The sequence below is a fragment of the Rhinopithecus roxellana genome, chromosome 16, assembly GCF_007565055.1.
Source record: "Rhinopithecus roxellana isolate Shanxi Qingling chromosome 16, ASM756505v1, whole genome shotgun sequence".
Classification (NCBI taxonomy): Eukaryota; Metazoa; Chordata; class Mammalia; order Primates; family Cercopithecidae; genus Rhinopithecus; species Rhinopithecus roxellana.
In genome coordinates, this window is record NC_044564.1 from 88,508,593 (window position 1) to 88,535,436 (window position 26,844).

Sequence of the window (26,844 nt, forward strand, 5' to 3'; positions counted from 1 at the left end):
AACTTGAAGATTTATGCCTTTGTTTTCTTCTGTGTTTAAGCTTTCGTGTTTAGGTCTTTGACTCATTTTGATTGAATTTTTGTATACTGTGTGAGGTAGGAAGAACTTTATTCTTTTGCATGTGGATATCAATTTTTCCTAGCAACATTTATTGAAAAGACTGGCCTGTCCCCATTGAACTGTCTTGGCATTCTCATTGAAAAGCAGTTGATTGTGGGTGTAAGGATTTATTTCTGGGCACTCAAGTGTATTCCATTGCTCTGTATATCTTTTCTTAGGACAGTACCACAGTCTTGACTGTAGGAGCTTCGTATTGAATTTTGAGGTTGGGAAGGGTCTTCCAACATTATTGTTCTTTTAAAAATCTGTTTTGGTCATCTGAGTGCTTTGCATTTTTATTCAGCATTCCAAGTTTAGTTTGTCAGTTTCTGCAAAGAAGTCAGTTGGGATTTTGATAGGGATTGTGTGGAATCTGTAGATTAGTTTTCCATTGTCTCTTGAATCCCACACCTTTCTTCTAGGTTTGATTTCCTTCTTATAGAATTACATCTTTTAGTTCTTTCAGCAAAGGCTTATGAAAAATATACTGTCTTGTCTGACAATGACTGTCTTTTTTCTTACATGATTCTAATATTCTAAAATGGATCTAAAGTTCTAGAGTGAAAGCTATTTTTCTTTAATTCTTTAAAAGGTATTTTATTGTCTTTTGACATCTGTTGCTAATGAGATGTCTGTTCTTAGTCTAGTTGCTGTTTCTTTATATTGTTTGATGTACTTGGTACATGAGTGTATGGTACTGCCTCTAGATGTTCATTTGTTTTTATTTATTCTGCTTAGAACTCAGTAAGCCCCTTTAATTTGGAGAGTCACATGTCACTTCTGAAAAATACTGTTTTCTCTTTAGTAGCATTTCTTCTGTATTCTCTATCTCATTTAAAAATTTTTCTTCAAGTTTACTATTTTTTCAGCCATCTACTGTTTAGTGCATCCGTTGAGTTTAAAAAATTTTGATCATCATATTTTTTATTTCTAAAATTTCTATAAATTTCCTTTTCAGTGTTGCCGGGTCTTTTTTCTTTTTTAATACATCCCTGTGCCTTGCCACATCCTCTTGTTTTCCTTCTGAATGTGTTCCAATATATTTATCTTCAAATCTCTTTTCGGTTGTTCTGTTATCCTCAGTTCTAGTGATCTCTTTTGACTGGTGTGTCTATTGACTGACCCTCTTGGTGGTTCACTTCCTTCTGTGGGGCATGGTGCTTCAGAGGGGTCACATTCCATTGGGACTAGTATGTCCTTGGCTGCTGTCCACCTACAAGATGGTTTGTGTTTGCCTTTTGCTAAGGTCTTATGGTTTTCACAGATTAGTTCCAGATCCAGTTTGGGATTCCCAACCGATGGGTTTAGTGCGAGTTTGGAACTCTCACTGTTAGACAGGATCTTGGCCTTGGGATTCATCAAGGGTAATTTTCTGCCTGTGGCCCAGGTGGATGGGAGGCCTTCCCCGTTGCTTTCAGAGCTTCGTTTGCGTAGTTTGTATACCTCGAGTTTCTCACACGGTTACCTGTACACATTCTTTCTTCTTCCTCACCGTCCAGTACCCCCTGGTTTATCTTTAACGCTATTCCCATGTGGTCAAAGCCAACGGACACTCTTCAGTTCTGATCTTAATTGCCCTCTTGGCAAAATTAGGCACTGCAGCCCTGTCGATCCTTGAAGTCCTGTCCTTTGTTGAGAATGGGTTTCCTCCCACCTGCCTGCTTCCTCTCCTGGTAACTGCTCTCCTTGAGGCATTTCTGGGGACTCAGCTCCACAAACTCTTTAGCTCTTCTGAGCTTGTGGCCTGTCTACCCAACTGGCACGTCCCTGGACAATCCGACATGTATCTTAGACCACATGTGTCCCCAGATCAGCTCTTGGTCTGTCCCTGTCCCCTGCTCCTGCCCCTCTACCGTGGGCCCTCTATAAATGGCCTCGCCTCTGCCCCTCTGCTCACAACAGTCTCCTGGCTGTCTGTATTTGCCTCTTCCTGTTCCCTCCCACTTTCTGAGCTATCACCAGACTTACTGATCTCCTGAACCTCCTTGGCCCTTTCCCTGTCCTTAGTCTAGGCATGGTGCCCTGAGCCTCCTGATGCTCTGTGCCCCCACTCTGCCCTGCTGCAGGCCACTGTCCACACAGCCATGGACAACCCACAGACTACACCGCTGCCCTACTTAGAATTCCAGAGGCTTGGCTGGGCGCGGTGGCTAACGCCTGTAATCCCAGCACTTTGGGTGGCCGAGGTGGGTGGATCACCTGAGGTCAAGAGTTCGAGACCAACCTGACCAACATGGTGAAACCCCATCTCTACTAAAAATACAAAATTAGCCAGGCATGGTGCCACATGCCTATAATTCCAGCTACTCAGGAGGCTGAGGCAGGAGACTTGCTTAAAACCTAGGAGGCAGAGGTTGCGGTGAGCCAAGATCGCGCCATTGCACTCCAGCCTGGGTGGCAAGAATGAAACTCCGTCTCCAAAAAACAAAAAAAGAATTCTGGTGACTCCCAGTGCTCTTGGTGTGCAAAGAATTCCTGCAGTTCCCATTGCTTATGGTGTGCAGTGGGAGCCCTCCAGCTGTGGCTCCTGTCATTCCCATGCCTGCTGCCGTCTGTCTGCGCCAGAGACCTTGGGTGGTGCACTCCTCCCCTCGGCCCTGCCTTGCTGGGTGCTCTTGCCCCTGTTCCCTGCTGTCCTCCTCCCCAGTACTGCTCACAGCTGTGCCCATCCCGTAGAAGCATGTCCCCAGGGTCACCAAAAAGAGGCTGTTCTAGCAGGCCCTGTGGACCACAGCTGCCCAGGGGCCTCTCAGGGAGCAGGAGGCAGCCTGGGGCATGGAGTGGGGCTGAGAGCTCTGGGTCCAGCTATATGACCCTGGGCAGACCATACTCCCCCTGGGCCTCATGTCCCTGGGAAGATTCCTAGGGTGTGTCAGTGCTCTGCCAAAGTCATTTGTCCTGTTTGCCTGTGGGCCCCTCTCATCTGCCTCTGGCCCTGTGGTGGTGGCCATGTCCAGTAGGGAGCAGGCCAGGATTGGATGCTCTTGTCTGGGTCCTTGGGGCTGACACCGCACATGCTGTTCATCCTTGCCAGCCAGGGGCCTCCTCCCAGCCCTGCACCTCTGCTGCTTCCTCTGGGGCAGGAATGTGGGGACAGGCTAGGCAGGGCGAGAGAGAGACAGGAGACCTAGTTTTTACCCCGTGCTGTCTATGTGGCTTTGTCCAAGGCCTTCCCAATATCAGAGCCGTCTTAGTGGCTCTTGTTCCTGAGCTGTGATTTGGTGACCCTGCCGGGGAGAAGCACCTAGCTGGGAAGGGGTGCATGGGAGGTGCAGTGGAGGAGCTGCCCCCATCCTCACCTATGGGTCAGCCTGGGTGCTGGTGGTGGGGGAGCAACCTTGCTTAGGCCCAGGCGCCTCTTGCCTCTCTGTCTTGTTGGGAAGGACAGGCCCTTGTCACCTCTCGACATTTCCGTCTGACATGTGTGAGACCCCATGTCCCTGCTCCCCCAAACAGTGGGGTTCTGGAGTCATCTGCCCTGGCTGCCCTATGGTCCCACCTGTGACATCATGGCCAGGCCTCCTCCTGTGGCTATGGGAGGTGGGTGGCCAGACCCAGGCTTGCCTCTCCAGTGCCGAGACCCTGTCCACACCTATCCTGGTATAGGAGGCCTCAGGCCCGATGTGGCCTCTGACCTGATGTGGCCTCTGACCTGTGCTTCTCTGCAGTGCTGAAGACGTGGTGGCCCGTGTGCCAGGCAGTCAGCTTACACTGGGCTATATGGAGGAGCACGGCTTCACCGAGCCCATCCTTGTCCCTAAGAAAGATGGGCTGGGTCTGGCTGTCCCGGCCCCCACGTTCTATGTCAGCGACGTCGAGAACTACGTGGGTAAGTGCCATCCCCTTCACAGTGCTCTGGGACTGGAGTCGGGAGTGCTGGGGCATCCACCACTGCTCTGGGACTGGAGCCGGGAGTGCTGGGGCACCCACCACTGTGCATGCTGTTTCCCCGCACCCTGGCTGTGTCCCATGTGTGCCGTGAGCAGGGGAGCCTCAAGGCTCACTGTACTCTGTTCCCGGTACTCTTAGATCAGACCCTGAATCCCACTGAGATGACAAATGACCTGGCAGATTCCTTGCCCTCCCAGATACTGTGACTGCAAAGTGGGGGCTGGTCTGGGAGACCCTTTGATTCTGGCAGCTATGAATTGCATTACTGTGGGTGCTACTTGACACTGCCATGCCTGGGAGGCCCTGGTGGTGCGGGCCCATGTCCCCATCCTGGCTGCCTGATTAGGGGCCTGGCCCTCCTCATCTGCACCGTGACCTGCCCCCATGGCACCAGAATCTCCTCATCTGGATTCCATCTGGGTTCTAGCCAGTGCCATTGCCATCAGCAGCACCCATTTCATGTCCCCTCCAGAGCTACTGGGCTCAGGTGGGCACTTGTGGGTAGAGGAGGCACCTGTGGGGGTGCCATTCAAGAGGCAGCGGCAGGGAGAGGCCAGCACACCTAGCAGTGTCCCTGACAGGTCAGCGGCCACATGGCCAAGCATGGAGGCCCACATGGTTGCAGGGCCTCAAGGTGCTCATGGGGGATGCCTGGATGGCCGGCCTGGGGAGGAACAACCCTGAATGGGCAAACGCCCAGGACAGAAGATGGGCAGGCAGGCACACTGGCCTCTCAGTGCTGGGGCTCCGAGATGACTGGCCCCACCGCTCTGAGCCTCACTCTCTTCCTCTGTGCACCCCTCATGGGGTATGTGCTGGAGGTGAAATGAGGTCACCTTTACAAGCCTGTGGGCACATAAGGGCACCCACCAGGAGGCCATCAAGTTCCATTTCAACAGGGGGCTAGGGCCATGGATTTTCTTTGGAGCCACATGGCCACCCTGGGGCTACCGAGACTGGGCTCCCAAACTCGTGGTGAGGAGGAAGAACGAGCACCGTGGTAGCTGTCAGACATCTCAGGAAGAGGGGCTAGAAAGTGCTCATCCCGGGACCTGGGGTGAGGGTATTGGGTATCCATGCAGAGGGGCTGATTCTGTGGGGTTCTTACTGAGGAGGAGGGCAGGCTGGACATAGTTAGAGCCGTGGCACTAGCTCTGTGGCTGATCCTGCCCTGAGCTGGGATCCAGCGCCTGGTCTCGCCTGTGCTCGGCTTTCCCACAGGTTTGCCTGAGAGGGGGCCATGGCCATCTGGTGGGCTGTTTCTGTCTTGGTGCACAGTGCTGGTCAGGCAGCCTTGTGTACCCCCACTGTAATGTTCATGCTCACCGGGCCAGTGCTCTTTCTCACTTTCCCAGACCCTGGCATGGTGCATGCAGGATAACATCTAACACATAGTGAGGGCCTGCCCAGTGCCAGGCACTTTTCTAAGCTCTTCCCATGTAAGAGCTAATTTCCTCCCTTCCACAGCTCTGAGAGGTGGGTCCTACCCTGCCACCAAGACCCTGGACTCACCTAATCATGCGGGTGGGGCCTGGTTTGTCCCCTGGCCCTGTTCCCTTCACAGCTGTCCCTGAAAAAGCAGGGAGGAGATGGTTCGTAGTTTGTATTGCTTCTATGTCTTTCATTTTCCTCTTAATTTGTTTTTTATGATGGAACTTTTTAAACACGCACAAAATTAGAGAAACAGTAAACCCTCATGCACGTAGCACCGGAAACAAAAACCACCAGCTTTCGGCTGATTTTCTGTCTCCCTACTTTTTTGTTATCTTGTAGTATTTTAAAAGGAATTCTGATCATGCATGGTAGCTCACGCTTGTAATCCCAGCACTTTAGGAGGCTGAGGTGGGTGGATTTCTTGAGGCCAGGAGTTCAAGACCAGCCTGGCCAACATGGCAAAACCCCGTCTCCACTAAAAATACAGAAATTAGGTGGGTTTGATGATGGCACTGGTAGTCCCGGCTCCTCAGAAGGCTGAGACAGAATAATCACTTGAATCTGGGAGGTGGAGGTTGCAGTGAGCCAAGATCGTGCCACTGCACTCCAGCCTGGGAGACAGAATGAGATTCCATCTCAAAAAAAGAAAAAAGAAAAATTCTTTTTACATACATCATTTTACCCATAAAAATTCTAGTACATAGCTCTAGCAGACAATTTAAAAAATATATAATCACAATTCCATCATCGCACTCGATAATATTAACAGTAATTCCTTGGTGCATGTAAGACCCAGTTTAATTCTTCCCAGTTGCCTCAAAAGTGCCTTTTTACATTTGGCTGTGGAATCCAAATGAGACCCTCACATTGCATTTGGTTTTTATATCCCTGAAGTCTCTTTTATTCTGACAGCCCCATTTCGTTTTATCCTGTTGGTTTGTTGGAGAAAAGGCCATGTTGGTCCTGCAGAATGTCCCACATCCAGGATTCTGTTGCCAGCGTCCCCAGTGGTATCACTAAGCAGGTCCCTCTGTCCCAGGTGTTTCCTAGAAACTCGTGGCTAGAGGCTTGTTTGACTTGCCTTCAGGTTTTTGGCAGGACTCCCTCTGAGTGGGTGTGCTTCCATCCGTGGGGAGGCCTATCGTGCCTGACCACACTCTTGCAGTGATGCAGACAAGGCCAGTGGCCCCGGCACCCACCTCATCTGTCCACACTAATCCCATGGCCTTGCAGTTTGTGGTCAGAGGAGCCATAGAGAACTATTGCAAAGGGCGACTGGCAATTCTGTCCTTCCTTCTCCTTCTATCAGTCATGAGTCTTTTGTAAAGAAATTTTCCTCTCAGCTCATCTGGTTATCCTGAACTTTTCTTTGTCAACTACAGAAAAGCCTTTTCCCTTTATTTATCAGTTTGCCAATTCTCAGAGTAATGAATAGGTGCCCTAGAAGTGCAGGGGTTTTGATAGCTTAATTTTTAAAATGTAGGTATGTCTCATGAATTACTTGAAACATACACTAAAATGTATTTGCTGTTCGTCTGAAATTCAGGCAGGCCAGGCGTCCTGTGTTTTTTTATTTGTTAATCTGGCCACCCTCGCTGAGGCCTGTGACCTGGCTGCCTTGCAGCATCACCAGGTCAGAGGAAGAGTGGTCAGGGTACTTTGTTGAGCCAGGGGAAAAGCAGGCAGGTGAAGCTGGACGTTGGCACCTAGAGCCTCTGCACCCAGCCCCTGGCAGCTCCTGCTGTGTGTGAGGGCAGCCAAGGCTGTGTGTCCACTCCACACATCCTGGCCTCAGGGAGGCTGTGCCACCTTCCCAGGGTGCTCAAGCTCCTCCCGCCACCTCCCCAGGGCCGGAGCGGAGTGTGGATGTGACAGATGTCACCAAGCAGAAGGACTGCAAGATGAAGCTGAAGGAGTTTGTGGACTATTATTACAGCACCAACCGCAAACGGGTCCTCAACGTCACCAATCTCGAGTTCTCCGACACCCGGTGAGTGCTGCCACCTGGGGGTGTGGGGGTTGGGGCAGGGGCAGGGGCAGGGGCGCTGTGCCGTCCTTGGTGAGAAGCACAGGGCGAAGGTCTCAGAGTTGGAATACTGCACACGACACGCACTGATTTTTCCTGTCTCTCTCTCTCTAAATTTTTTCATTTTTTCCTCTTTTTTTTTTTTTCTTTAAGGCTGGCCCACAACTGACTGTTTCTCTTTTTAAAGTATGAAGGTGACACATTGAGAACAATTCAAACAAAAAAAAGGAGCAGAAAGGCAAAGCATCCTCTGGTCTTGGCCCTGCCCATCCCACTCCTCAGAGAGAACCATTGGTAACGGTGTGTAGTTTTTTTCCAGAAGGCACACATTCATGACACACTGAGACCTATAACACACCCACTTCTGGACACACAACATTCAACGCTTATTCATGGACACACCAATACTCATGACGCCCACTCGTGGACACACTCATGACACACTGACTCTTGAACACTCCAATGCATGAGACATTCATGACACTCTGACCCTCACATTCACTCATGGACATACTCATGACACGCTCACCCATAGATATGTCACGCACCCACAGTCATGATACCTCATACCTACTCACAGACACCGATGCGTGGTGCACTCACTAATGGACACACTCGCCAACACACTCGTGACACAACACATCAACACTCATGGACGTACTCATGACACATTCATAGACACGACACACTAGCGGACACATGGACACACGTGACACACACTCAGCACTCACCAACACAGTGTACACTCACACATGGACACATTCGCTGACACACTTCTGACATATTCACAACACACCGGCAATACCGCTCATACGACATGGACATGTGATACACACACTCATGGACATTCACGGGCACACTCCTGATACACAGACACTGACACACTCAAACACAGTCAATAGACTCATGACACGCTTATGACAGGCACTTCCTTGATGCATTGAGATACTGACTCACTGGCACACTCACACTCCTAACACCTGCATCCCTGGCACAGTTACCAACACCTGCACACACCCGTGTAGACGCCTACACTCACACACGAGATACTGCAGGGGCGGCTTCTGTGACCCACCTCCCTGCTTTCCAGGCAAGGCGGGCCCCACACAGATATGCCTTGGTTGGCCTGGTCCCCCTGAGTTCCTGGCGCTAGTTGTCGTCAGCCCTGCAGTCACTGGCTGGGGCATCCTCTGTCAGGGCTGACCTACACTAGCCTGGCTTCCTGGTGGCAGAGCTGCTGGCCCTGCACTTTGTGGCTCTGACCTTGTTCTCCCCACGGGCTGCCGGCTTGGGTGTGGTTGGTGCCTGCCCTGGATCCACCCCTCACCCCCTCTCCAACACATCGTCTCTGCCCTCCTGCTGGCCCCTGGGAACGATCCAGAACACTCAGTCACTGTAAGGCATGGGTGGCTAAGGATGGCTTCAGTCTTCATCATTTCCGTCATGCTTGTTTCCTGAAAGCACATAACATGTGCAAAGGGGCAGGTAGGGAGAAACAAAAGTATTATCTAAAACCACACCAAGAAAGAGAATACAAAACTATACCAAGAGTCACAAAAAGGTAATATGATTGTGCATGGTGGCTCATGCCTGTAATCCCAGGACTTTGGGAGGCTGAGGCAGGAGAGTCACTTGAGGCCAGGAGTTTGCAACCAGCCTGGGCAACAAAGCAGGATCCTGTGTTTATTTTAAAAATTAAAAAAAAAAAAAAAAACAAATAGTAATGAGCTTTCAGTTTGGTTTGAGCTTCCTAACAGCAAAGGCAAAAAGGGAACTGGAGTGGGTTATGGTATCAGAGAAGGTGGTATGTATTGCTTTGGTACCAAACAACATAAGTGAGTCGTGTTTCCATCAACTTAATTTACTGCCCTGCCTGGGTTGAGAGGTTCTCACAGAGAGATGTCTGGGTTATAGAGCTAGGGAGAGATGGTACTTTGGCATGTGGTTTTCTGTTGGGCCTTTCAGGGCCATCCCTTTGCCTCCTGTTTCCACAGGCCTAGTCCGTGGACCATTAGGGGGTTGTTTGCAACTTTTGTTGGGCACTTACCTACCAGAGCCTTCACATGGGCTTGGGTGGGGGCCATGGAGTGGGCTCTGCTTCATCATTAAGTCTGTCCCCAAGGATGTTGGTCAAGCAGGTAAGGTCAGGCCTGACCCCATGTGCTGTCTGGGGTAGCTCTTGGGGCCTGCTGCTTCAGGGGGGCCCACAGTGACCAGTGTACCCCCAGACCAGAGAGATGCCTGCTGTGTGGCAGGTCTAGGGTGATGTGCCCACTGCTGGTAATTCAGACACACATCACATCTGGACTCTGCTCATGGTGGCCTTGCGTGTCCATGGGGGCTTCGAGGACCAACCCCCTGCCAACTCAGAGGAAGATGTGGCCTGCACCTAAACAGGCCAAGCAAGGGGAAGAAGGACGTTTGAGGGTGTGGTAGGAGGCAGGGACAGCCTGGCCCCTGTGGTGTGTGGTGTTTGAAGGACATGCCTGGAGATGGGTCATGAGGGCCCTTGTGGCAGGGAACCCTCTCCTGTGGGCGGCAGTGTGCCCAGACTGCTGAGGTTTCAGAGGTTGGCAGTGGTTGTGAATGGGGGCGATGAGGACTCATGGGGGATGGAGAAGGGTGCTAGTTTGGAACATGCTGGAGATTTAAAGGTGAGGTCTGTGACTGAAGCTGGTAGGATTGGGGTGGCGGGACTCTGCTTGTGATTTGTGACAGTCTTGTCCAGGGACAGCTTGTCTAGGTTGGTGTGGCCTTTGGGTAGAGACAGCAGCACTTGCAGATGGGCTGACAGAGACATGACAGACCCTGTCTTCCTGGAGGCAAGAACTCCCAGATCTGGTTCTTAGTGGCAGCTGAAATGTCACTACACGGGTGCTGTTGAGCTTGACTTCTTTTTCTTTTTTTTGGAGACAGAGTCTCGCTCTGTTGTGTAGGCTGGAGGGCAGTGGGGTGATCTCAGCTCACTGTAACCTCTGCCTCCTGGGTTTAAGCAATTCTCCTGCCTCAGCCTCCCAAGTAGCTGGGATTACAGGCACACCAACATGCCCAGCTAGTTTTTGTATTTTTAGTAGAGACAGTGTCGTGTCTCGCCATGTTGGCCAGGCTGGTCTCGAACATCTGACTTCGTGGTCCGCCCACCTCTGCCTCCCAAAATGCTCAGATTACAGACGTGAGCCACTGTGCCCAGGCTAATTTGACGTTTTTGATGAAATGTAACGCATTTTATCCAGGACAGTGACATTTCATTGAATCGAAGACTGCCTCTGCATCTCCCTATCTTCTCTGGATATGAGTTGGCTGGATTTGACAGTGACCTGACATGGCCAGGGTTCGTGGGCGCCCTGTTGTCAGCTCTGGAGAGCAGTGGCTGTTATCCAGGTGACGCCAGAGGCACCTGGGCTGAGCGTGAGAAATGATATCTACGCTCCAGCCCATGCACCATAGCCACGTGCATGTGGCCAGTCGGGAAAGACTTGCTTTCCAGTTCCCAGGAAAGGAGGTTCCCTCTTGGGGTGGATGGTTTGGGGGCCTTCCCATCGTCTTCTGAGGGTGGAGGCCAACATCAGACCCAGTCTCCTGCCAGGGCCACAGCCAGTGCCTGGGCTTGTTCTGCTCTCTGTGATTTTGCTCCTCTGTGAGATGGGAGCTGTGACACATGACCTGCAGGTGGTGAGAGTGTGTGGGACATGCCTCACAGAGCCTGTTCCCCTCTCCAGGGGACATCAAAAAGGGAGTCCCAGGTTCCCTCACCACCTTCCTCTCCCACCCCCAGAATGTCTAGCTTCGTGGAGCCACCTGACATTGTGAAGAAACTGTCCTGGGTAGAAAACTACTGGCCAGATGATGCATTGCTGGCCAAGCCCAAAGTGACCAAGTACTGCCTGATCTGCGTGAAGGACAGCTACACCGACTTCCACATCGACTCTGGGGGCGCCTCCGCCTGGTACCACGTGCTCAAGGTGAGCCATGCCCCTCGGGGCACCTCAGCCTTGCCATGACCATGACCCATCTGCAGGATTGTCTGCAGTCCCCACAAGTCCTGACTGTGGCCAGGATGCCACTCCCCAGAGGGCCCTGGACCGTCCATCCCTGGGACAGGAGGCCTCTGGAGATGTCTCTGGGTGGAGGGGCAGGGGTGCATGTGGGACCAGAGAATCGCATGAGTGTCTCCTTGTTCTAATGGGATTCAGGCTCATTAACAATTGGGTGAGGCCGCTGGGTGACCGTGCACTTAGAGGAGAAAGGGGGGTGTTGCAAACACATCCTGGAAGAGGGGCCAGCCATAGCCAGGGCCCCGCACAGGAGCCAGTGGGCAGGATGGGGGCATCTGAGTGGGCAGGGAAGGCTAGGTGCTTCATCATCAAGGCTGAGAGAGGGAAGCTAGAAGAAAAATGAGACATAAATAGCAACAGGAACAAAGGAAACCCTAAGTTGTGGGCTTCCCCAGTTGCTAACTGACCTTCTGCAGACCAACTGGAGCTGGACCTGGGGCTGGGCGGGTGCGCGTGCTTGTCCCACCTCTGGGAGGCCTTGAGCAAGTCACTGGGGCATTCTCGGAACCTGCCTTGGTCCCATTGCAGTAGGACAGGGGTCTTGCTGCTCCCGGTGCAGAACCCCTCCTGGGGCCTGCCGTAAGACTGCCTGGGACACAGTGGCATTATTTGACCCAGCCTGGGATCCAAATGGCTCTCAAGAGTGGAGCTACCCGGAATGCTTTTGTTACCCAGTTACAGCTTTATTTGCAGCCTGGGCACCCACAGCATTTGTAGTGCCTCAAAACAATGTAATGTGGGATTATGGGCTTTAGCTCTTAACTGTGCTGGGGGCCCAGATACCCAGAACCTTCCTAACACCCACACTTCTGAATTGCAAAGCACCTGTGCCCTCAGTGTTGCAGGCAGGAGTCGTGGACCTGGGCAGGGTACTTTTCACTTTAGGACCTGTCACTTGCACCCCTACCCCCGCATCCCGGCGTGGGCGGCTCTGCCAACAGGCTCTCTTGGCAGGGGGAGAAGACCTTCTATCTCATCAGGCCGGCCTCGGCCAACATCTCCCTGTATGAGCGCTGGCGGTCTGCCTCTAACCACAGCGAGATGTTCTTTGCCGACCAGGTCGACAAATGCTACAAGTGCATCGTCAAGCAGGGCCAGACCCTCTTCATCCCATCAGGTGAGTGCGGGCAGCTTTGGGGACCGTGTCCTAGGGATTGCCGGGCCTCATCAAGCTTACTGCCCTGTCCCTTGGGCCTTAAGAGACCCCTGTCCCACGGGGTCTCTCAGCGTCCCTGGTGTGCCTGCTCCCTTGTCCGGAGCTTACCGCCACCCCAGCCCAGTCCCCACAGAGGGGCCAGCCACGGGGCTTGTTTTGTCTGGTCAGCATGAGCACTCCTCACCACCGAGGCCACCTTGGAGCTGCACAGCCAGTCAGCCGCCTTCACAGCCTGGCTGGGCTCACTGTGACCGAGCCCACGGCTGGAGACCCAGCTCAGAGAGCCTTGTGCAGGGACAGCAGCCACAGCGTCAGAGCCAGTGAGGGAGGAGGGCGCTAGCTGCTAATTAAGGCAATAGTAGGGGACATTTTGAGTCTGTGCTGGGGGAGAAAGCCCATCATGAGCCACTGTGTGCCCCTAGATTATGGTAGAACAAATCCCAGACATCCTGCTGTTTCACTTAAATATTCCACTATTTCTGAAGGACTTCCTTTCCTTCTAAAGTAACATAGCTGCAATACTGTTCTCACACCTCGAAAAATGAATAATTAACAGCAATTCCGTAGTATCATCAAATAGCCAATTGGTGTTCAGATTTTTAAATCGTTTTATAGGGTTTTTTTTTTTCATTCTAAATAAGTATCAAACTGAAGCCCTCATATTTTAATGATTTATAAGCCTCAGAATCTTCTGTAATCTCTGGGTCCCTCCTCCCTCTGTTGGCTTCTTCACAGTCACAGCTGTTTAGGAAAGAGCTGTGGATTTCCCAGGGTCTGGCCCAGGCTCTGTCTCTGAGGATAACCTGGGGACCAGTCCCAGCTCTGGGGGCGATGCAGCTGCCCTGGGCTTGTCTTCTGCTCCTGAGCGTGGTTGGGAGGCTGGGTAGCTGGACAGAGGCTGGAAGCTTCCTTTCTCTGTCTGAGTACTGCCCGTTCAGGTGGCCTGAGTGAGTCCCCTCAGCTCTGGGCCTTGGTCTCTCTGTCTGTGCAGGGCTGGACTGACTAGTCTGTGCCACCTCAGAGACAGCCTCTCCCCTGACCCCCTTCCATGGAGGCTAGGGTTGGACAAGGGCCAGAGAGCTTCTCCCAGGGAGGCCCCAGGCTGCTGCTGGTGAAGCTGCAGAGGTGGACAGGGCACCAAGGTATAGGCAGGCAGGTGCTGGATCCTGGGCTGGGCTGGGGAAGGCCTGTGTTGGTCTCCACCGCTCCCTGATGTGGAGCCATGAGAAGCCCATTCATGGTAGCAAGGTGGGGCACCAGCCACTCCCCTCTCTCTCCCAGGCTGGATCTATGCCACGCTTACCCCTGTGGACTGCCTGGCCTTCGCGGGACATTTCCTCCACAGCCTGAGTGTGGAGATGCAGATGAGGTAGTGCCTGCCGCGCCGTCTGCCCTCGGGCTCCGCAGGGCAGTGTCCTCCCTCTAGCTGGGTTGGTGCTGGACGCCTTGGGCTGAGTCCTGCCACAGCCCGCCTGTGGGAGGCCTGGACATGACCGTCAGCCTCTGTGGGCCTCTTCGTGATGTGGAGGGAAGGAGGAGGTGGGCTCTGGGGTAGTGCAGGCCGGCTCCCCGAGGGACCTGGCTGCTGGACGGTTGTAGTTGCCCTTGGTGGGGTTGGGGTTGGGGTTGCTTAAAAGGCTGCTGCCTTCTCTTCTTGGGCACTGACAGAGCTGTCATGGGCCCCAAGGCCTGCAGCCACCAGGGCAGTTGTCCCCTGGACCTCTGCAGCTGTGCAAGGCCCATTGGGGAGGCCTCAGCTGGTGTGTCTGGGGCCTGGATTGATGCCCAGTGTCACCTGCTTGATGGTCAGTGCACTGAGAACTGCTGTTTGGTGGCTTCCAGAGCATATGAAGTGGAAAGGAGGTTGAAACTGGGCAGCCTGACTCAGTTTCCCAACTTTGAAACTGCCTGCTGGTACATGGGGAAGCACCTGCTGGAGACGTTCAGAGGTACTGGTCACTCCAGGGCGGGCGTCCAAGCCTGGGCTCTTGGCTGTGGGGACAGCCGGACCTGGGTCAGGGCTGACTGTCTGGGTGTGAGTGCCGCCTTCCTGTGGCCTGAGCAAGGCCCTTTGGGACTCAGCCCCCTGGGGCTCAGTTTCCCCATCTGTATAATGCAGGACTGGATTGAATGGACTGGGCCTCTCCTTCCGATTGGACTGTCCCTTGTTTTAGAATGAACACTGGGCTGTGGGTTGAGAGGGGCGAGTGTGCGTGGCCTTGGTGCAGGTATCAATCACACCTGCTTCACCCTCCACACTGGGAAGGTGGAGCCCTCACTCTGTCACCAGCTGAGGAGTGGGTATGAGTGGGCTCTGGGTCCCCTTAGGATCCCTCAGGGGCGTGGCAGCTGGACCGTGAGGCAGGCTTGTGGCTCAGTCCTGGCCCTCTGTGGATGCACTGTGGCATCCCTGGGCTGGCCCTTTCTGTCCCAGGTCCTGCCTGGCCATACCCTCAGAGATGAGAGCAGGTGGCTCCTGGCAGCCACCACCCTGTTCAGGCCTCCAGACTGCCCAGCAGCATGAGGGAGCCTACAGGAGAGTTTGCATTTATGTGTGATTTCCTTTCTCAGTGTGGCCTTCCCCAGAAGTTGCTCTTAGTTTTTCTTTTTTGGTTTTGATAGCAGCCAAGAGTTCTTTTATGCAGAACCCTTTGCACTCTGGCCCTAGTTTGAGAAGGTAAAATGGTCCTTAGTTGTGGCTGGCCAGGTTTCAGTAAGATTTTCCCATTGCTCCCCAAATGTGGAGCCCAGAGCTTGACTCCGGCAGAAGGAAGTGCCCAAGATGGGAGTCTAGGCCTGCCCTCAGGGGACTCGTGCCAGGGAGGCAGGGATCAGGGCGGCATCTGGGAAGCCACCCCACAGGGCCAGCCTGACTACTGGCCAGCTAGGCCACTGTGGCCGTGTCCTCTCTACCTGGGCCTCCCTCTCTGAGTGGACGACAGTACAGTTGGCTCCCAGGACTGAGAGGACCCAGGGAGCTGCCATGGTCCTGGTGAGTCGGAGCCCTGGAGCCCTGGAGCCCTCTCCAGTGGGAAGAGGGAGGGAGGCCCACAGCAGGAGCACACCTCCCAGCTGAACTGTGGTTGGTCCCTCCACTGTGCTAAGGGGGGTCATGAAATGGGAAGAGGTGCTTGGGGATGCCTTGTGTGGGCGCCGGAGACAGCCTGTGGCCTGGGTCCTGGCATGTGTAGCCCCTTGCTCAGGCAGGGCTGGGTACTGGGCAGAGTGAGGAGAGCCAGGCAGCCTGTGTTAGGGGCCGGGAGGGTGAGACGGTGGGAGGATGGTGGGAGGGCCAGTCTTTCCTCAAGCAGGGCAGGCCACCAGGAGGACGGGCACCCCCAGGTTCCAAGAGGAACTGTTGGCAGTTGAGCTGGTGGCCGTGGGTGGAGGGCGACCTCTGGAAGGCTGGACCTGGCGTCCCCTGGTCTGGCTCTGTGGCTGGGCACGAAGGCACCTGTGGGCAATGGGCATCCACCCACCTCACCCAGTGTCTCCTTCCCAGGCTCTCACAAATCTGGGAAGCAGCTGCCTCCTCATCTAGTCCAAGGAGCTAAAATTCTCAATGGTGCTTTCCGATCGTGGACAAAGAAGCAGGTAGGAATCATGTCACAAATGCCTAGGGCAGGAGAGCAGTGATAGGCGGGAGGACCTCCCTGGAGACCCAGCAACAATGTCCAGGACTTGTCCTGCTTCAGTGAGATCCAGCCTGGGAAGGATGGTGGTGCTCCCCTGCCTGGCTTGGCCCAGGGTGTGCCTTTGCCCCAGACACCCCTGCTGTCCACTGATTGGGCCACCTGAAGGCTGGGGGAGGACAGATGTAGATGCAGAGCCCCCTCCCTCAGGGGCTCACAGCTTGGTCACAAGTTGGTGGGAGGAGGGTGAGCAGGTGCCAGTGCCTCCTGGGAGGAAGGTGGGTCTGCGGGTGGAGGACAGATGGCTCATGGTGGGATGACACTGAGCACAGAAAGGCCTGGAACCTCGTGGGGGCAGGGAAGGACTGGGGGAGTGGCTGGCTGCAGGACAGGGAGTGCTGGGGACACCCTGTCAGCTCCTCCTGGCTGGCCCTGGCATTAGCTCAGAAGCTAAGCTGCCTGATAGCGGGTGCAGCGCCCCAGCCACCTTGCTCTGTGACCTGGGCACCCCTCCCTGTGACTCTTCCCGCTGTGCGCGCCCCCACAGAAGCCACTTCCTGTGTTCCTTAGCATCTTCCCTTGGTTTTAGCTACAGAAGGGAGGGGAAGGTCTGACTCAGCCTTGGGCACCCTCTGGGACAGTGTTTCCTGCTGGGACTCTCATTGTGCAGAGGCGCTATGCCCGCTCCTGAGGGGAGGACCCTCTCCCAGGCCAGAGAGGGACAGTGGAGATTTACAGGCAGCTTTCAGGAACGCCAGGCTGCAGGGAATACTGTGTGCAGCCTGCCTCTCTCATGGATGGCCCACGCAGGAGAGGTAGCCAGTGTACTCCCAGGGCCATCCTGCAGCCACCACCTCCCTCAGGTCTCAAGACCCAGGGCAGTCCATGGCTCCCCTCCCAGCTCATCTCAGCCAGGTGACCAGGTGGAGTGGCCTCTGACCAGGAAGAAGGGATGGGGCCCATGTCCACTCCATGGCCAGCTGGTGGTGGCCTCAGGCAAGCTCGTTCTCTCGGTACTCGGTTTGTCCCCCTGTTGATGGGGGCTCACAGCAGAGACCTCTTGCCAGGGCAGAGTTTGGCTGGGAAGCCCCTCGCCTCATGCTGATCAGAGTGGCTTGACAGTCAGGCAAGAGCCTGCAAGAATGCAGGGGTATGTCAGGGCCACGGGACGTGTCTGGTGCTGACCCTGGGCCCGGTTGTCCTGCAGGCTTTGGCAGAGCATGAGGACGAGCTCCCGGAGCACTTCAAACCTTCACAGCTCATCAAAGACCTGGCCAAAGAGATCCGGCTCAGTGAGGTGGGGCCATGTCCAGGTGCTGGGCTGAATCCCCGGGGGATGGGGGAGGGCCGGCCTGTCTTTCTCTGGGCCCAGGGGCCAACCTGACAGACAGCTGCCAGCTCCAGGAAGGCCAGTGCCCCAGACAGTCCTCCCTGCACTTTCCTGGGCGAGCTTGCTTTTGTGAGGGCTCGGGGTCCCAGGTCTCTGGCTGGGTCTGTGTTCTGGTGTGAGTGTGTAGGGACTGAGAGATGGCACCAGCCTCTCTGAATCTCCCATGGGGAGGGTACTCTGTGGGAGGAGCCCCTGACTTAGCCCCTCAAGTCCCAGCTTGTGTGATCCTGGATGAGCCCTCAGCTGCTGTGCTGGGGTAGAACAGAAGAGCCTTGGGGAGAGCAAGTGACTGATGGCATGTGACGGGTGTGTCACACAACAGCGTGGGTTGGGTGTGAGTGTGTCACACAACAGTGTGGGTTGGGTATGAGTGTGTCACATGATGGTGTGGGGTAGCTGAGCCTTTCCGGACTGACAGCTCCCTACCAGCCTGGCAGTGAGGGTCTCCAGCGTCCTGGTGTGTAGACCCTCCTGGGCCACAGTTTGGCAGAAGCAGCATGTGACCCTGTCCTTTCTGTATCCCAGAATGCCTCCAAAGCCGTCCGACCGGAAGTGAATATTGTCGCTTCGTCAGATGAGGTGTGTGATGGGGACCGGGAGAAGGAGGAGCCCCCATCTCCCATTGAGGCCACCCCGCCTCAATCCCTCCTGGAGAAAGTGTCCAAAAAAAAGACTCCCAAAACTGTGAAGATGCCCAAGCCGTCCAAAATCCCCAAGCCCCCAAAGCCCCCTAAGCCCCCAAGGCCCCCCAAAACACTGAAGCTCAAAGATGGAGGCAAGAAGAAAGGGAAGAAGTCCCGGGAGTCAGCCTCGCCCACCATCCCCAACCTGGACCTGCTCGAAGCCCACACCAAGGAGGCACTGACCAAGATGGAGCCGCCCAAGAAGGGCAAGGTGGGCCCCCCTCACCCTGACTCCCCACCTCAGCACCAGAGGTGCTGCAGCATCTCTTGGGGGCCAGGCCCATGGAGATAGCTAGGACCCATTGTCCTTGTTCCCCGGGGGCACCTGGGAAGATGTAGGGGTCTGGGCTCTTGCTGTGGGCTCAGTTTGCCCAGAAGATGCACTTCCCTGCCTGGTCCTGACCCAGTCCTGCCGCATCCAGGTCCAGACCCCCCAGAGTAGACAGGCTGTGCCAGCAAGCCACAGAGCAGTGGGCCTGGAGAGGGGCCCTCATTGAGGAAGGCAACACAATGTGTGTGTGCTGTGGCAGAGGTGGCACCCAAGAGGGCCTCCGGTGGAGGAGGCATGGTGGTTTTCCAGGAAGGGATGTCTAGTTTAGGTTTCCTAGCCAGATGAGTAGTTGCCATGGGACAAAGAAACCCTGGGTCCTCCCTGGGGCCAAGGCATTGAGGTTAAAACCTGAAGGTAGATGAGGTGTCTGTGCAGAAACAACAGGGAGAGTGCCATTGGAGGGGAGGGGGTTTAGGGATGAGGACAGGACCAGGGTTGCCCTGATAGTCTGAGCCCCTGTGGACAGTGAGAGAGATGGGCCCAGCCCTGAAGACCTACTCTGACTAGAGGATCTTAGGTCTGGGCTTCAGGGACCATAAACCCCTGAGATCAAGCACCATTGAGTGTGAGCTTCTGCCAGGAGGAGGTTGTTATCCACTTCCTGGGGGCCAGGACACTTCAGGGCCAGTATCACAGGGGTGTAGTGGGACACTTTTGTGTTCTCTTTAACAGGGCAAGCATGAATGAATGCATGAGCAAATGAGTGGATGGCTAAATGGCTAGATGGATGAATGGATGAATGAATGAATAAATAGATGTACGAATGGATGAGTAGATGGATGGATGAATGAATGACTCGATGAATGACTGGATGGATGGATGGATGGTTGAATGGATTAACGAATGGATGAATAGATGAATGTATAGATGACTACATGAATGAATTGATGGATGGGTAGATCGATGGATGAATAAATGAGTGGATGATGGGTGAATGGGTAGATGGATGGACGGATGGAAGAACAAATAAATGAATGGGTGGGTAGATGAATGGATGATGAATGAATGGGTAGATGAACAAATGGGTGAATGGATGGATGGATGGATGGATTAATGAAGAGATGGATGGATGAGTGGGTAGATGGATGAGTGCATAAGATGGATGGGTAGATGGATAGATGAATGGATCCTTGGGTGGATAGATGAAAGAATGGACAGATGGTTGGGGGGTGGGTGGATGGATGGGTTGATGAATAGATGGATGGATGGATGAACAATAGATGGATGGAATGGATGGGTAGATGGATGGATGAATAAATAGATGGATAGATGAATGAAAAAATGGATGGATGGATAAATGAATGGATAGATGAATGGATGGAAAGGTGGATGAACAAACAAATGGATGGGTGGATAAATGAATGGATGGATGGGTGGATGATGAATGAATCAACAAATGGTGAATGGATGAATGAGTGGGTGGATGGATGGGTGGATAAATGGATGGATGAACAAATGGGTGGGTGGATGAATAAATTGAATGAAAGGATGGATAGATGGATGGGTAGATAGAGGAATGAATGGATGGATAGATGGATGGATAGATGGATGGATGAATGAATGAGTGAGCAAATACATGTATAGATAGATGAACAAATGGATGGATGGATAGGTGGGTGAATGGACCGATGGATGGATAAATGAATGGATGAGTAGATGGATGAATGGGTGGATGATTGAGTGGATGGGTGGATGAATGAATGAATGAACAAATGGATGAATGGATGAGTGGATGGGTAGATGGATAAATAAATGGATGAGTGGATGGGTAGATGGATAAATGTATGAGTGGATGAATGAATGGGTGGGTAGATGAATGGGATGAACGGATGGATGGAGGGATGGATGAACAAATGCATGGTGCATGGATGGATGAATGAATGAACGAATGGGTGAGTGGATGGATGGGTAGATGAATGAATGGGATGAATGAACGGATGAACGGGTGGGCAGATGAATGAACAGATGGATGAGTAGCTGGATGAACAAATGCATGGTGAATGGGTGGGTGGATGAATGAATGAATGAATAAATGGATGGATGGATAGGTGGATGAATGGGTGCATGGATGGGTAGATGGATGGGGTGAATGGATGCATGGGTGGGTAGAAGGATGGAGACTTGAACTGCAAGCACATGGGCCAGAAAGAGACAGGGAATCTGTGACTCAAGGGAGCCCCACCAGCCCTCTATGTCTGCCTCTGGGTCACAGCAGCCCTTTTTTCTAGGCCACAAAGAGTGTCCTGAGTGTGCCCAACAAAGACGTTGTTCACATGCAGAATGATGTGGAGAGGCTGGAAATTCGAGAGCAAACCAAGAGCAAGTCAGAGGCCAAGTGGAAATACAAGGTGAGACATGCATGTGTGCATGTGTGTGCGTGTGTCAGCTCGGTGAATGTGAGCAGAGATGAATCTGTGAGGCCCTATGTGTGTGAAGGAATATGCAGACATGTGTCTGCTTGTCCTGAGTAGGTAGTACCATGGGGTGTGGTTATGTGGGTCTAAGGTGTGTGTGACCACCCGTGGACTGCCTTCCTCTGAGTTCGTTGGGATGCAAGAGGTTGAATGTGTCACCCTGTATGTTAACAGTGTTTCCCTTCACTGTCCACACTCTGGTTTTCATTCCCACTCCCTGGGCGCCAGGCAGCCTCGAGGCACTGAGTCCATGGGGTGCAGGCCCCTGAGCACCCCACAGCGGCCTGGGTGGCCACCAGAGCTATGGGTGACTTTCCTTAGGCGTGTTCCCAGCAGCTGCCTCTTCCCACTGACACTAGTCGGGGTCCTGACCCCCCACTTCTGTGTGGGGCTCAGAGACGGCCCTGGTCTTGCTTTTCAGAACAGCAAACCCGACTCCTTACTGAAGATGGAAGAGGAACAGAAGCTAGAGAAGTCACCTCTAGCTGGGAACAAAGACAACAAGTTCTCTTTTTCTTTCTCCAACAAGAAACTCCTCAGGTATGTGAGTGCCTGGATGGGAGGGGTGACCTCACACGTGCCCCACATCACACACGCCATACATACTACATCACACACACTGCTTTATACCACACACACACCATGCATGCAGTCTGCATCTCACACACACACACCACACACTGCATCACACACAACCACACATGCTGCACATCACGTACCCCATACACACATAGCCTTTGCCTGACACGCATCTGGGGACCCCTCTTCCTCTGAGCTGCTGACCTCACTGACTGCAGCCCCTGTTCCTGGCACGTCTTCTTCAGACCTAGACACCAGCAGAGCCACGTCCCTGCCTCCCACCACGCTCCACCTGCAGGGTGGGTGTGAGGAAGCAGACGTGCCTGGGTGGGGATGGGCTGGAAGATGCAGCCAGCCTGCAGTGAGGGATGGGCCCCCAAGTCAGGGAGGGAGGCTGTGGGACTCCATGAATGTTAGATGTGTGGCTCTTGTGAGCTGGTGCTGAGGACGTGCATGGGGAACAGGGTCCTGGCTCTCAGAGCCAGTGGGGAGGGCCTGGTGTGAACCCAACATGGGACCCTGAGTGCTGAGAACATGACCCATCTGGGAGTCAGGAGGGCCTCCTGGAGATGGCCCTGAGCAGAGATTAGGGGGTATGTTTGGGTGGTGTGGTCATGCTGAATGAGCCGCGGGGTGAGGTGAGGGGTGCTGAGGGCTGTGAACCCAGTGGCAACCTCGAGAGCCTCATGGTTCCAGTGGCAACACTTGGGCCTGTGTGTGTTCCCAGTGTGTGGGGCATGTCACCTGCTGAGGCCCCACGCCTGGCTGGAGTCAGACAGGTTCCAGCAGGAGGGGCGGCCACTTTTCTGCAGCAGCCACTGATTAATTTGGCCGGGTTGTAGTTTCCTCATTGAAGAGATGGGAGGAGAAGGCCTCTTTCTGGGTGGTGGAGAAAGGGAGCAGTGCCCAGGTGGAGTCTTGTGAGGGCCGGGGAGCTCAGGGCAGCAGGTGAGGCCATTCAGCCAAGGGGCAGGTCTGCAGGGTCCTGTGGCTGCCCAGCTTCCTTGCCCTGGGCATGTCGCTTGCTTTGTCTGAAACTCTGCTTCTAGGTTCCTGGGAAGCTATTAGATGGCATTCACTCTGTGATGGTGCTGCGGAGTTGAGGATGGAGATGAGAAAGAGCAGTGTGACTCTAGCCTGTGGACACTTGTGTGTTCTGTGGCCCAGCCTGTAAGGCAGCGGGGCGCGCCACCCCTTCACTTAGAGCATTGGAAGCAGCCTCGCCCAGGCGCTCTATCCAGGTGTCTGCACTTCCATTGGCTCAGAATTGGTGCTGTGTCTGTTTGAAGTTCCAGACTTTTCTGCCTCAGCCTGTTGTCCCTGCTACTATAGAGAGAGAAACCTGTCCTCAAACCCCTGGGAAGGCAAAGGCCGGAGCTGCTCGCAGGCCAAGCTCTGAAGTAGTCCTCCTTCGCGCCGGCAGGGAGACAAATTACACACTATTTCTTAGACTGTTACATCTATCCTGTATCCCTGGCCCGGAGTTTATTTTTCCAACATAGCTATGGAGAAAAAACCAGGAAAGTTGGATCCTATTCTGGTTAAAGACCGGTTCAGCATGTGCCAGGATTCCTAGGCAGGCCGGAGGCAGGGCTTAAGCTTATCCAGTGGCCGTGGGACAGTTGGGGGTCACTGTCTTGAGCATCTAAACTGCCTGGGGAAGGGCTCTCTCTGCCTGAATGTGGTGCGGGGGGAGGCACAGCGTTGTGTAGGAGGCCATGTGTAGGGGGGTGTCCTTTCCTGTGGGCAGGTAGCTTCCCACCGTGGGGACTGAGGGCCCAGCCTGGCCTCCTGTCTGCAGAGGCTTGGGCCCTCCGCCCTCCTCCCATCTCAACTGGGCCTGAGGCTTCTTTGAATGGAAATTCAAATGGTGGCAACATCACCTGCCTCCTGGAGGCCATCCTGCCGTGGCTCTGGCAGGGGACCCCTTGGGAGGTCCCACCGGTCCACTGGCCTTGGGGCTGTGTGGATGCTGCTGACCCGCTCGCTTCTGCCCTAGCTCCAAGGCTCTCAGGCCCCCGACGAGCCCTGGTGTGTTCGGGGCCTTGCAGAACTTCAAGGAGGACAAGCCCAAGCCCGTGCGGGATGAGTATGAGTACGTGTCGGACGACGGCGAGCTCAAGATCGACGAGTTTCCCATCAGGAGGAAGAAAAACACCCCGAAAAGGGACTTGTCCTGTGAGTTGGGAGGGGGTGTTGGGGGAGGGGTGTGGGAGAGGCCCGTCCCTCCCCCGAGAGGTCTTCCCAGGGTGGCTGGCTCCCTGCAAGGCTGCCCGCTGGACTCCCATCTGCTGTGCTTTCAGTCTTGTTGGATAAAAAGGCTGTGCTGCCCACGCCTGTCACGAAGCCAAAGCTGGACTCGGCAGCGTACAAGGTGAGCTGCCTTCCGGTCCCGCCTTAGTCTCGGGGGCCATCTCTGGGCAGTCCCCAAGGCCGTGGTTTGAGTAACTCCAGGGTGGTCTCTAAGGGTGTTTCTGCATGAGATGGCGAACGGGCCCCTTACCCTCACCCCACTCTTCCATGTTCTGAGGTCATGTCCAACTCTAAGACACAGTGGTCATCTCTGCCTGGGCTTGCGAGGGGTGTGTCCCCACTGGGCCCCCTGTGGGGGGAGGTTATCGGGATCTAGTGTATTAACTGCTTTCCTCCAGCCTGAGGTCCCTCTGGGGCTGCAGGCCCTGCCCCCGCCTCTTCTTCCAACCACAGCGGCATCTCTTTACATGTGGTACACACTGGGGCTGTCTCATTTAAGGGTTCCTTTGAACCAGAGTTCCTCTGTGAGTATAGTGCACAGTGTGAAGACAGTTTGGTCCTTTGTGGTTCTGAGAGAGCTCTGGCACCTGCGTCTGACCGGTGTGTCTGTGTGTCAGCCATCCAGCCCTGTCAGCTCCAGGGGCCTCTGTCTGACCCCAGCCAGTGTTCATTAGAAGGGCAGTGGCTCTTTAAAAACATTAAAAAACTGGCCGGGTGCGGTAGCTCACGCCTGTTATCCCAGCACTTTGGGAGGCCAAGGCAGGCAGATCACGAGGTCAGGAGATCGAGACCATCCTGGCTAACACAGTGAAACCCTGTCTCTACTAAAAATACAAAAAATTAGCCGGGCGTGGTGGCGGGCGCCTGTAGTCCCAGCTACTTGGGATGCTGAGGCAGGAGAATGGTGTGAACCTGGGAGGGGGAGCTTGCAGTGAGCCAAGATCGCACCACTGCACTCCAGCCTGGACGACAGAGCGAGACTCCATCTCAAAATAAATAATAAATAAAATAAATAAATAAAAACGTTAAAAAACCTAGTTTAGTCCCTGAAGGGAAAATGTATCCCCCTCCCAACTCCCAGGCCACTTCGGTGGCCAGACCCTCCCCTGACCGAAGCCCTGTCTCTCGCACAGCAGAGTGATGACTCCTCGGATGAGGGTTCGCTGCACATCGATACAGACACCAAGCCCGGCCGCAATGCCAGAGTCAAGAAGGAGAGCGGGAGCTCGGCGGCCGGCATCTTGGACCTGCTGCAGGCCAGTGAGGAGGTCGGCGCCCTGGAGTACAACCCCAGCAGGTGGGCCCCACCACTCGGCAGCACCCAAGAGCGGGGACCAGGCAGGCCCAGGGCTGGCCCTCAGCCACGATGGTGGGAGCCTGTGAGTTAGACACACAGCTGGAGCCAGGGCTGAGCCACCCCTGGGCCTGGGCAGAAGGGCAGACCTCAGGGTACAGATGCTGGACTGGTTGGTCCCACTAGGGCTTTGCTTTCAATTAAGGGCTTATTTTTCTTTTTATTTTTTGGGTAAATTCTCTCAGAACCACAGGTTTTCAATTTTATGTGCCGAGACTAGTTTTTTTCACGTGGAAATCTTACGGGTATTTCCACATGTACTGCAGACAGGTAACCCAGGGGGCAGAGCTGTAACCCCCTCCATGGTGCCCCAGAGCCCATGCAGGGGGCTGCAGCTGCCACGGGGGAGCACAGCCCTCCCGGTCCTCATGACAGCTGCAGATTCCCATTGCACAGATGGGGAAGCCGAGGCTCTGAGGGCTTATACTTGGACATGGCCACACTGCTGGGAAGCCGCAGAGGGAGGCCCACAATCTCCATCTGCCTGATTGCAGAACCTGACCTTGGAGGTGCTGGGGGGTTGACTAGTGCTGGGCAGTGATATCTGGGGGTGTGTGGCTGGTCCCTTGTCCAGCAGTGACTTGGACTGAGGAAGATGGACCCCGTGCTTGGGTCCCGCTCGGTTCCCAGGATCTGCCTGAGACTCTGTGGTTTCCAGAATCGATGGGCAACCCAGGGCCGTCCTGCTAACTGCTCCACACAGCCTCAAGCTTGTTCACTGGGCAGGTGGAGGCCGCAGGGCAGGCCTGCTTTTAGACAGATGGGGGGCTTGGTCAAGGTGGATTAAGGACTTGATTGAAAAGAGCTTTTGCTAAATCAATTGGCCATATTTTATTTCATGTACTGTTTTACATGCAATATTATGTTCATGTAATATTGATCAGAAAGCCAGCTGTAAGATGCTTTTTTTAATGGGAGTGAAGCATGACGGGAGGCTTCCATATCACCTTAGGGGACAGATTTCCTGCTTGGCACTAGGTGGTTCCTGTCCATGTTAAGCCTCTTGCTGCAGAGATGTGCTTGTGGCTGGGGGTGAAGCTTAGCTGTGAGCTCCTCCTCCCTATCGGAGGCTGTGGTGCTCCACACAGCTTGCTGGGGGATGCCTGTCTTCTGGGAAGAAGCATGCAGTAGCCGACACCTCAGTGACTGGCCTTAGGGGTGGCCCCTAAACACTCTAGGCCCCTCCCGAGGTCCATGGAGAGGCCTGGGGGCTATGGGGGTGGGGGGTGTCTGATGCCACCCAAGATGAGGGCAGACAGGGCCAAGAGCCCGGGCGCCACCAGGTGCTTTGTCATGGGCACCTGGGGCTTGCAGGGGGCATGGAGATGGGGACCGAGGTGGGGAGGGTTTTGTGCTTGAGTCTGTGAGGAGGCGCGGTGTCCTGGGCTCCTGGCTGTGAATCTGAGCCCGGGAGTGGGGCAGCCCCTTCGTGGACACACTGACCACAAAAGACCCAGAGCTTCCCCGCCCCACACGACTAGCCCGCGCCTAGGGGTGGTGTGCACGTGCACATGTGCCTGCCAGGGGCCACTGAGGCCACCAGCCCC

General features: G+C 54.4%; 1 protein-coding gene across 3 annotated transcripts in view; it reads left to right on the top strand.

Moving 5' to 3' along the window:
* The window catches only part of PHF2 (PHD finger protein 2), a 104,520-nt gene that overhangs the window by 68,147 nt on the left and 9,529 nt on the right, over positions 1-26,844 (top strand). The window contains exons 4-17 of one of the 3 annotated variants that reach the window (XM_030919449.1): positions 3,768-3,928; positions 7,273-7,414; positions 11,226-11,412; positions 12,460-12,622; positions 13,943-14,030; positions 14,504-14,610; positions 16,164-16,255; positions 17,501-17,590; positions 18,209-18,577; positions 20,926-21,045; positions 21,533-21,651; positions 23,690-23,868; positions 23,994-24,064; positions 25,080-25,240. In XM_030919449.1, the coding sequence (XP_030775309.1) occupies positions 3,768-3,928; positions 7,273-7,414; positions 11,226-11,412; positions 12,460-12,622; positions 13,943-14,030; positions 14,504-14,610; positions 16,164-16,255; positions 17,501-17,590; positions 18,209-18,577; positions 20,926-21,045; positions 21,533-21,651; positions 23,690-23,868; positions 23,994-24,064; positions 25,080-25,240 (2,049 nt within the window). Of the gene's footprint in view, positions 1-3,767; positions 3,929-7,272; positions 7,415-11,225; positions 11,413-12,459; positions 12,623-13,942; positions 14,031-14,503; positions 14,611-16,163; positions 16,256-17,500; positions 17,591-18,208; positions 18,578-20,925; positions 21,046-21,532; positions 21,652-23,689; positions 23,869-23,993; positions 24,065-25,076; positions 25,241-26,844 lie in introns of all 3 variants that reach the window. The other 2 variants (XM_030919448.1, XM_030919451.1) reach the window with 2 other exon arrangements.